General features: G+C 39.0%; 1 protein-coding gene across 2 annotated transcripts in view; it reads left to right on the forward strand.

Moving 5' to 3' along the window:
- CAB39L (calcium binding protein 39 like) overlaps window positions 1–9564 on the forward strand; it is a 99772-nt gene extending 90208 nt beyond the window's left edge. For both annotated transcript variants that reach the window (XM_059996183.1, XM_059996182.1), the window contains one exon: window positions 7264–9564. In XM_059996183.1, coding sequence (XP_059852166.1) covers window positions 7264–7443 — 180 coding nt within the window. In that variant the 3' untranslated portion in view covers window positions 7444–9564. The remainder of the gene's footprint in view (window positions 1–7263) is intronic.
- The last annotated feature ends 1843 nt before the right edge of the window (window positions 9565–11407 follow it).

Genomic DNA, 11407 nt, shown 5'->3' on the forward strand with positions numbered 1-11407 from the left:
GTAGAACGATGGCCTGGGATTATCTATGGCAATTTTCAAGGAAAACAAGGTAGGGAAATCCATCCTACCATATATTAAGACTTATTATGGATTTATAGTAAATGGAGACAATATTGTATTGGCATACAGATAGATAAATAGAACAACAAAACAGAGTAAAAAGCCTAGAAATAAGCCTGTGCAAATATGAAATTTGATATTTCATAGTGGGGGGATTGTAAATCAGTGAAGAAAGGGTTACTGTTAATAAATGGTTCTAGGGTAATAGATTATTCGTATAGAAAACCCTACTCTCCACTATATTCAGAAATAAATTCTGGTAAAGATCTACACTTGACAAGCAAAATTTTTTAACTTTTAAAAGAGAAAATAGGAGACTTTTTATGATGTTGGGGAAGGAAGAATTTTTAAAAAGAATTAAAAATCAGAAAACATAATAGAAAATAAGTTTGACTACATTAAAATTTAACACTTCTTTTTGAAAAGACATCATAAACAAAATGAAAAACAGGACAGAATGTGACACATGTAACTGACATATCATTTAGAAAAAGACAAACAATTCAATAGAAAAATAGGCAAAGCATACAAGTTGGTAATTTACAGATGAGGAAACCTGATTGGTCAACAAATAGGTGAAGATGCTCATCTTAGTAGTAATTGTGGAAATGGCCATTAAAATATCAACGAGATATCACTTTACATTTTTCATATTGACAAAAATGTTTAAGTCTGACAACATCAAATTTTGGTAAGGTTGGAGGGCAGTAGGTCATACACTGTAAATTGGTACAAGCACTTGGGAGAGCAATTTAGCAAAATAAAGTACTGAAAGTGTCCATACTCTTCAGTCCTGAAATCTCATTTTCTGGCAATTTCCTAGGGACAATCTTGCTCACATGCATAAGGAATCCTGTACCAAAATGTTTATTGCAACATTGTTTCGCATGTTGTAAAATGGAAAAAAAAATGGGTATCTACAGGAGACTGGGAAAATAAATTGTGATGTATTCATACAATAGCATATAGTAATGGGTTAAAATTAATAGAGTTATATGGATCAGTGTAGATAAGTATCAGAAACACTGAGTGGGATAAGCAAATGTTAAAAGGATGTTATTTATTTAAAGTTTAAAAACATGCAAAACAACGCTATGTATGGATTCAGACATATACAGTTATAGTCTAAAAACCTGCATGGGAATGATAAATACCAAATTCAAGATAGCAGTCACTTCAGGGGAGGGGTAGGAAAGAGAATGATATCATGAAGAAATGTCTAATAGCCTTTAATTATATCTGTAATGTTTTATTTTATTAAAATTCTGAAGGCAAGTTTGGCAAAAATGATAGAGCTCTATGGTGGGAACTTGAAATCTCATATGTTATTGCTGTGCTCTTCTCTGTGTTAGAATTATTTAATAAAGAATAAACACAAATTGGATGAGACAAAAATAGGCTCTTGTAGGACAGGAAAATGCCTGCAGAGTATAAAATGATAGGCCCTCTTAAGACCCTTGCCTTTTGACTGAGGAAATTATAGAAGGCTGTGTGTCTTGTCTTTCCAGCTCCCACAGAATTTTAATATATCATCCTAGATGAGAACATGCTTCATATAACTTGGTTCCAAAATGCAGTATTATGGAAGTATTCAGTGGGTGGCAAAATAGAAATAACCTACTTCCATCCTCTGAGATCAGAATTTGGATCATCTCATTATTGGACAGAATAGGTGCATTTAAAAATAGTTGACCACTTGTTTACTTGTATGTGTATAAACTGGACTTACTCTGGACCCTAACTATGTTCGTTGCACTGAAGGGCAAACTGAATTGTTTACTTGCCAAAAATATTTTGTTATTTAGAAAAAGTAACAGCTGAGTCCTAGAGTTTTCTCACAGTTCTTTATTAATAGTCTTTTTCCCCAGGTACCTTTCATAAAGTACAGAAAATGTGGAACACATGACTAAAAATGTCTTTGCCAGATTATTAGTGGCCAATTTTCATTAGCTTGCTTGAAAAGTTCAAGGACTTGAATGAGTTGCCATTTCATGTTTTCTCTGCTATTGGCGAACAGGATGGTATGATGGGAAAGGACTAGATGGAAGTCATGGAAGTCAAGAGACCTGGGTCTTTGTTGTGGCTCGGTTGCCACCAGTGACTTTGGGCAAATCCATCTGGATCTGCTTCCTCACTTGCAAAATGTTAAATTAAAATCAAAAGTCTAATTCTAAGATACTAGGTTCAGGAGACCTTTGTCTCTGTGATCCTGCCTCTTCCAGAGATATGGCCAACGTGAATTTAGGGATCAGCTATGAGCTGATCTTTCTTTCCTTTCCTTGTTAACATCCTTAATAGCAAAGGACGCTGTTGCCACTGTCTTTCGAACCTAGAGGGTGGGGATGGCCAGTGCCTTTTGGCTCACCTCTCAGAGCTGCTGGAACTCAGGCATGGCCATTGCCGAAAATGGGTCTGAGTGTACTGCTCTGTTGCTCAGATCCTAGCAGTTGGCCACAATAGCCATTTCCATGAAAACGAGAAGCTCCACCCTAGCTTATTCCAAAATCCAAAGGCCAGCTTGACAATTCACCTGAAAAAGTATACAGAACAAGAATGGTTGTCCTCATGAAAGGTTCATCTCAAGCTTTGATTTCAGTGTCCCGGATGCCCCAAAGGAATTGTACATTAGAGCATTAGTCACCTCTAATCAGCAACTACCTTTAGAGGCAGCAGAGTTCAGAAGCCATAAAAAAATAAAAATAAGGAAAAAATTTAAACTTGAAAACAAATTGAACATTTTTTTAGGTCTGTTGTACAGTGTACGGATTCAGTAGAGTTGATCCAGTGATGCCTTGTCTGCAAATTCCACTACATTTCACATTTATTTTGGATTCAAACAGAGAAGCTTAGTTTGTTCTATATATTTAATCTTCTAAAAAAATTTTTGGGGAATAAAGACTGTTATGAGTTATTGCTGTCGTTACCACAAATGCCAGACAGTTCCTAGCTAAAACTTCCCAGCAGCTCACTTGTAAACTAATGGTAGCCAGAGGAGCCACACGTTTGGCTCCAGTATGTGATTTCCTAACATACTAGGTGTTCTGTAAACATCAGGCATTTTGTGTAACAATGTAAACGAGCCTGGAGTACTTTTTTTTAATAAGTAACAATTTTAATTTATGGTAGTAAAGTTCATATAACATAAAAATTCACCATTTTGACCATTTTAAAGTGTACAGTTCAGTGGCATTTTGTATTTACAGTGTTATACAACTGTTACTACTCTCTAGTTCCAGAACATTTTCATCCCCCCAAAAGGAAACCCTATACCCATTCAGCAACTACTCCTCGCTTTCTCTTACCCACAGCCCCTGGCAATCACTAACCTGCTTTCAGTCTTTATGGATTCACCTGTTCTGGATATGTGATATAAATGAAATGATATAATGTGTGGCCTTTTGTGTCCAGTTTCTTCTATTAGCATAATGTTTTTAAAGTTCATCCATGTTGTAGCATGATCAGTAGTACTTCATTCATTTTTATGGCTGAATAATATTCCATTTTAAGGATATATCACAATTTGCTTATCCATTCATCAGCTGATGGACTTCTGGCTATTGTGAATAGTGCTGCTATGAATATTCATGTACAAGTTTTTGTTTGAACAAATGTTTTCAATTCTTTTAGTATATATCTAGGAACAGAATTGCTCAGTCTTATGGTAATCCAGTGTGTAACTTACTGAGGTACTACCAAACTGTTTTCCATAGAGGCTACTCCATTTTACATTCCCACCAGCAGTGTACAGGGTTCCAATTTCTCCATTCCTCACTTGTTATTGTTAGTTTTTTTTTTTTTTAATTGTAGCTGGCCTAGTCTCAGTGTGGTTTTGATTTGTGTTTCCCTAATGATCTAATGATGTTGAGGATTTTTTCACATGCTTATTAGCCATTTGTATATCTTCTTTGGAGAAATGTCAGGTCCTTTGCCCTTTTTTATTTTATTTTTTAATATTTATTTGTTTGTTTTGGTTGTGCCAGGTCTTAGTTGCAGCACACGGGATCTTCGTTGTGGCATGCAGGATCTTTAGTTGCGGCCTGTGAACTTCTTAGTTGTGGCATGCAAACTCTTAGTTGCAGCATGCATGCGGGATCTAGTTCCCCAACCAGGGATCGAACCCAGGCCCCCTGCATTGGGAGCGCGGAGACTTACCCACTGGACCACCAAGGAAGTCCCCCTTTGCCCCTTTTTAAAAAAGGTTGTTTGTCTTTTTGTTGTTGTGTTGTATGAGTTCTTTATATATTCTGGATACTAGATGTTGATCATATATATGATTTGTAAATATTTTCTTACATTCTGTATATTGTCTTTTCACGCTCTTGATAGTGTCCTGTGATACACACAATTTTTAAATTTTGATGAAGCTCAGTTTATCCATTTTTTTTGTTGTTGCTCATGCTTTTGATGTTGTAGCTAAGAAACCATTGCCAAATACAAGGTCATGAGGATGTACCCCTATATTTTCCTCTAAAAGTTTTATTAGCTCTTTTTTTTTTTTTTTGCGGTACGCAGGCCTCTCACTGTTGTGGCCTCTCCCGTTGCGGAGCACAGGCTCCGGATGTGCAGGCTCAGCGGCCATGGCTCACGGGCCCAGCCGCTCCGTGGCATGTGGGATCTTCCTGGACCAGGGCACGAACCCATGTCCCCTGCATTGGCAGGCGGACTCTCAACCACTGCGCCACCAGGGAAGCCCTATTAGCTCTTATATTTAGTTTTTTGATCAATTTTGAGTTAATTTTTGTTTATGGTGCAAGGTAAGGGTCCAACTTTATTTTTTTGCATGTGGATATCTAGTTGTCCCATGTTGAGTGTTTATTATTATTATTATTATTATGAAAAGGTGTTGGATTTTGTCAAATACTTTTTCTGAAATGATCATATGATTTTCTTTCAATGTACTAATATGTCATCTTAGTTTCCTAGAGCTGCTATAACAAAGTACCAAAGACTAAGTGTCCTAAAACTACAGAAAGTCACTGTCTCAGAGTTTTGGCAACTAGAAGTCCAAGATCAAGGTGTCAACAGGGTTGGTTCCTCTTGGAGCTTTCAGGGAAAATCTATGCCTCTCTCCTAGCTTCTGGTGGTTGCCAGCAATCCTTGGCATTCCTTGCCTTATAGATGCATAACTCCAATCTCTGTGTCCATCTTCACATGGCATTTTCCTCTGCGTATCTCTGTGTGTTTCTGTGTCCAAAATTCCCTCTTCCTCTAAAGATACTAGTAATTGGATTCAAGCCCAAGCTAACTCAGTATGAACTGATCTTAATTTGATTACATCCTATTTCCAAATAAGGTCATGTTCACAGGTACCAAGGGTTAGGACTTGAACATTCATCTTTTTAGAGGATGCAGTTCAGTCTAGTACATGTGGTGTATTACATCGATTGATTTTATTATGTTGAGCCATGCTTGTATTTCTGGAGTAAGTCCCATTTAGTCATGGCAGGTAATCCTTTTAATATTATTCTGGACTTTGTTTGCTTGTATTTTGTTGAGGATTTTTGCATCTTTATTCATAAAGGACAGTGATCTGTAGTTTTCTTGTGATAGCTTTGTCTGGCTTTGGTATCAGGGTAATGCTGACTTCATAGAATGAGTTAGGAAGTATTCCCTTGTCTTTTATTTTTTGGATGAATTTGAAATGGATTGGTGTTAATTTTTCTTTAAAAGTTTGTAGAATTTACCAGTGAAATCATCTGGTCCTGGGCTTTTGTTGAGAGGTTTTTGGTTACTGATTCAACTTCCTTGTAGAAATAAAAAAGATTATAAGAGAATACTACAAATAACTGTACATCAATAAATTAGATAACCTAGATGAAATGGACAAATCCCTAGAAATGCACAAACTACCAAACTGATATTAAAAAAAAAAAGAGAAAATCTGATTCATGAACTCTCATTTCACCTACACCATGAGCCCTTCCTGTTCCAAACTCAGAAATCTAATGTTATCTCCACCTCCTTTGAACCTCCACAGCTTTTCATTTCCCTCTCATAGGTCCTTTACATCCTGGTGTAGTTTTTCCTTCCTCATGCTTGCTGGATTGGAGGAACCTTGAGGGTTCAACCTTGTAGCTCCCACTGTCTCCATAACCGATCACTGGCCACAGTGTGCTCGGAGTAGAGTTGTGCACTGTTGGAGGTTCAGGAAGAGGAGGCGGTGTGCAGAGGGGGCAGTGTGCAGAGGGGCTGGTGGTGAAGCACTCAGCCCTTCTGAGGAGTGGGGAGCCCAGAACATGAAACCAGAGAGCTATATAGCAGTCAACAGTTTTATGGATATTCTGCTCATGTCATTATATATATAGCATCTAACTAGGAAGTGTGTCCTTTGCAAAATACTGTACCAGTCAGCATTATAGTTTTTCTTTTTTTTAATATGCTTGGTTTTTTCTTTCTTTTTTTTTTTTTTTGGCGACACCTCACAGCATGTGGGATCTTAGTTCCCCAACCAGGGATGGAACCCACGCCCCCTGCAGTGAAAGCACAGAGTCTTAACCACTGGACCACCAGGGAAGTCCCAGCATTATAGTTTTGAGTTATTGTGTCCTGTTACTACAGTTGTCACTGTCTTTTATAGTACAGCTGAGTTATTAGCCCAGGATCATGGTTTCAACTAGGAGTACACATAAGAATCTTTGTGGAACTTTATAAAAATACAGAGAGACAGACCTCCCCTCTAGATCTACTGAACTGGAGTCTCTGGGAGGTGGGACCTAGGCAGTTATAAATTTTAAAGCTCCACATACATAAGAAAATAATAACATTGGTGACCTCCAGGGAGAGGAGGTGAGAGGGGGACTTTTCACATTTGTCCTTTTTGAATTTTGAGCCAGATGCATATATTAAGTATATTCAATATATTATATATATTGAATTTTTATATATATATGGTTTTATATTTATATATTATCTATTTCATTATATAGAATTATATGTATTTGTTTAATTTTATAATCACATATTTAGTTATAATGGTAATTTTAAATATATGATTACATATATAATTTAAATATATTGAATATATTTGTATATTCTCTGTAGAAAATGGATATGAATGGGGAATGACTCATTTTCCTCAATAAGGAAGTATAATCTGGGGCTTTCTGTATTTTACTAACACATGTAACAAATGAGACACAGGTGGGATCCGTGTTTTCCCTGATGTGCATTCCTTGTCCTAGGTATTTGTTTCTCATGTTTCAGGTGTTTGTGGCCAGTCCTCACAAAGCACAGCCTATTGTGGAGATTCTACTAAAAAACCAACCCAAACTCATCGAGTTTCTGAGCAGCTTCCAAAAAGAAAGGACGGACGATGAGCAGTTCACCGATGAGAAGAACTACTTGATTAAACAGATTCGAGACTTGAAGAAAACGGCGCCTTGAAGTCTCACCCAGTTTCCTGCCACCGTCACTGTCTCATTTGTTCAGTTTGTACAAAAAGTGTCATTTCAAAAAGTAGTCATTCTTGGGAAGGCTTTGGAGGTGGCTATTGTTTTCTCAATTCATTGTTCAGGGTAGATGGAATATAAATGTCTGAAAGAAAAAAATTAATTTAGAATAATATATTCATCTTAATTGAGTCTGTGATTATTTATGTGAAATCAGAGCCATTGTTTTAGACATTCATAGAAGCAATTTTAACCCTTTCTTGATGAAGGGCAACAAGGCTGTGGGCTTGCAGACCTGAGCCCTCAGTCACCACGAGCCACCAAGTAGTAGGAGCCCAAAGAATGGGCGTCACTGAGTCCTCGAAGAAGATTAAATTCTTAGAGAACTGAGCATGGGGGCAAGACGTACAAAACTGTTTTGCCCATCTGTACTTGAACAAACAAATTTCTCAAGGTACCAAGAAAATAAGATCCATGTTTTCAGTCATTACGTATTCTGTTCCCTGCCTATATCTTTTAACTGTAATCATTCATTCCTAACTTCCTAGGGAATTGATGCCCACCTTTCTGCTTACTGCCCCACATTCCACCCCAATGGATCTCCTCAGCATGACCAACTCATGGTACACACACAGACACACACACTCCTCCACTCTGACCAGGTTAGCATGGGACCAACTAAGTCCAGACAGGATGGACTAACAAGAGTCATGGGCGTAGAGCACCCACAGGGTAGGACCTGCTAACTTGAGAACTTGGAACAGATGGGTAAGAACCACAGCTCTAGCGAAAATCACTGCTGTTTCCCACAGACTTCTGTCGGGTTAGTGAATGTTTGGAATATTTCATTCATACTTCTCATTATGGGAAAAAAGTTTTGTGGTGAAAGTGTGTTTTAGAGTAGGAATCATTGCATTGAGATGCCTAGCGTGTGCAAAACCATGGGTCCAGAGGGTTGCACAGGCCTTTATAAATAAGGGAACGTTGCCGTTGGAAGCGCAAATGATTAAATGCATGAAAAAAATCCTCAAAGGACTAAAAATTTTCTCCACTTTATTTTCTAATAAGCTGTCGTTCTAATTTCACATCAAAATCCTCAGTGAAAAGGTAGAAAACTTATAAAAATGTTGGTCTCAAATACTCTCTTGCATACTAGGATGGTTAAGGAATTAATTTGTGTTTTTTTAAAAAGGCCATGGTTTGTTTTCAGACATCAAGTGTATAAAACGGAATTTTAAGCGCTATTTACAAGACATTAAAGGTACAATTGTTAATCTGTATTTTTTTCATAATTCTGTTTCCAAATCATGAGTTATGGCTTCAATAGGCATCTTCACTTTTTACAACATTGGGTACTGTGTTCTTCAACCAGATATTTCTCCACCCAGAGAGGGAAAGATCCCTCTCCAGGATCAGTGCCCTTGTAGATGTAGCATCTGAAGAATCACCTGGTGCGGTTTCATCCTTCTTGGCTGTGTCTTTCCGTGTCCAGCGTCAGATCCTGAGGCAGATGCTGCAAGGCCTGCGGGACCTTCTTGCAGCAGCTCTGGTCAGTGCCGGGCCGTCTGATGACCTTCATTCTTCAGTCACTGAGGTCAGATTATTTTTATAACATTCCCTGACAGTCCATAATCTCTTCAAATTTGACTTTTCTGATTTTATTTGTTTAAGAGGGATGAGTGTAAATATTTCTTTAAAAAAAGAAGGCGGCGCAATAATGACCATTGGAAATGTATTTCATTGCTTAAATACTGTTCCACACATCATGGGACACATGTTTTCAGTTGGAAAGCAAGGTCTTGTTATAATTCTTTTTTGATAAATAAAACATATTTTATTTCCTCTGAGCTTGAATCAGCTCGTTCCTAGCAATCCCTTATCCTAGCTTAGTACCTCACAAAGAAAACTAGTCTAAAAGGCAATAAATGAAGTAGCTGGGATTTTGCTGTGATACAAATTTGTAGATTATTAACGTGAAAGAGGGAGCAAGAAGCTCACAGTTAAAATATGTTTGCATAAAAGTCACTGTAAATATTGTGAGAATTGGGTTTTGAAAAGGTCATATTTAATAAGCTATTTCAAAAGCACACATTTAAATAAAGACTGACTAAATGAAAAGGTGCCACATATTCCTTGGTCGGTTTCATTCCTCTGCATGTCCTGCCTCTCTGTTCTTGTCACTGCTCCAAACAGGGAAAGCCCCAGGCGGAGGGCACCCCAGGGTGCCCAGAGGCCCCACGCCCACTTCCCCTGTCCTTGGCTGTCCCATCCTCCCAGTGAGGCTCACTGCCATTGACCAAGGGCCGCCTGTCAGGCAGTATAGAAACACCTCACGTTATTGATTGATGCTTCACCACAGCCAGAGTCATTCCCATTTTATATTTGAAGAAACTGAGGCTCTGAGCAGTTTATCCCAGACAATGTGGACTAGACTTGGGGTACAAAGCCACGGTGGCCGGAGGCCAAACTCCTGCTCTTATTCATTTTTTCATCCTCAAGGCTGTGAACGAGGGGAGGTCCTGGGAGTGGGGAATTATGTCGTGCCCTCCCCCACTGCTGCCTGGGAGGCTCCCGGGGGTGAAGGTCCTAGAATGAAGCCAGGATGGATTGAAATCATAATGTTCTTGGACGAGGCTCTGGGTAAAGCCAGGCATCTGCCCAAATGTTGGGATTATTACCCTGGGAGAAAAGGCCGAGGGGCACTCAGCCTTTGAGCAAGCGTTCTAACTGCCAGCCCTGTGGGTTCTCGTCCTGGAGGGCTCTGGGGAGCAGTATATGCTGAGGAAGGGCAGCAAGCTTTCCAAAGCCTCTGTTGCCAGCCACACTGGTTGGTCTGTGTGAGACGCAGCTGCTCTGAGCCATAGTGCCGTCTGGAAACTACACAGGACTTGAAAGTGATTGTAATAAAGTGAAGGAAAATGAAATTCAAAAATCACTAGGATTTTTTTTTTTTAAATATGAAAAGATAGTTGTTTCAAAATAGGTTTACAGATCTTTCTAGTCTACTATACTAGAGGAAATTAAAATTTATATCTTACTTTTTTTTCTGTTTTATCCAAAAAAGAATATTGTACATATGGCACGTACATCTTTTCCTGCATGTTTTTTCAGGAAGGTTTTGGCTATTTTAATGAGGGCCCATAGTTAGATAAAGGCTGGAAACAAAAAGAGACCTGGAAAAGCTAGACTTAGTCTTTCTAAGAAGATTGAAAAGACAGAAGATGGCTGTGAACGAGGATGTGATTTTGTTTTTGACATACAGAAAGTGCTGTTATGTGACTACCGTAATTAAAGCAAAGTATGACAAAATGATCAGCCTGGCCAGCACTAAGCCTCTTCAGAGACCCTGTCGTATCACTCTTCACTTTATGGAGGAGAGCACTGGATCGCAGAAAGGGTGAGTAACTTATCCAGGTCAAACAGCTGGCAGCAGAGCCAGGATTGAGGGCCAGTCTGAGTCCATGTCTTCGGAAACTAGGCTGCATGTCTGGGCCGCCTCCCGCCAGGCCTGCTCTTTGACTCCACCCCAGGGGCAGACACTTCGTTCATCATGGCCCCCAAGGAAAGGAGGAAATATTGCATTCCACCTAAAGATAACTCAATAGAAAGATTTCAAAAGCTAGTTTCATTTCAGGGGGTAACTTTGCTTCATGTGGTTGTCTGGTGTTGGAAGATCAAATTAGACCTCTGCATGGGATAAGGGATTCGATCTTGAATTTCTGTATCATTTTGAGCAATCTCTTGACTCTACACAGGTGTTAATTCCAAACCACTCTTCTGCATCTGCTTCTGTTTTCCTGACTTACTTCTGCAGTTGGACATAATATCAGCTTAGATTCCTGATAGATTGGTTGCTGCCCAGCCAGCCGTGCCTCCATTTCAGATTCCTCAGCGGCCCAGCACCACGGGGCTACCACAAGGCAGACGTTCTGATGCATGTACAAACGATCCTGTTGAGA

The sequence above is a fragment of the Delphinus delphis genome, chromosome 18 (genome assembly GCF_949987515.2).
Source record: "Delphinus delphis chromosome 18, mDelDel1.2, whole genome shotgun sequence".
Classification (NCBI taxonomy): domain Eukaryota; kingdom Metazoa; phylum Chordata; class Mammalia; order Artiodactyla; family Delphinidae; genus Delphinus; species Delphinus delphis.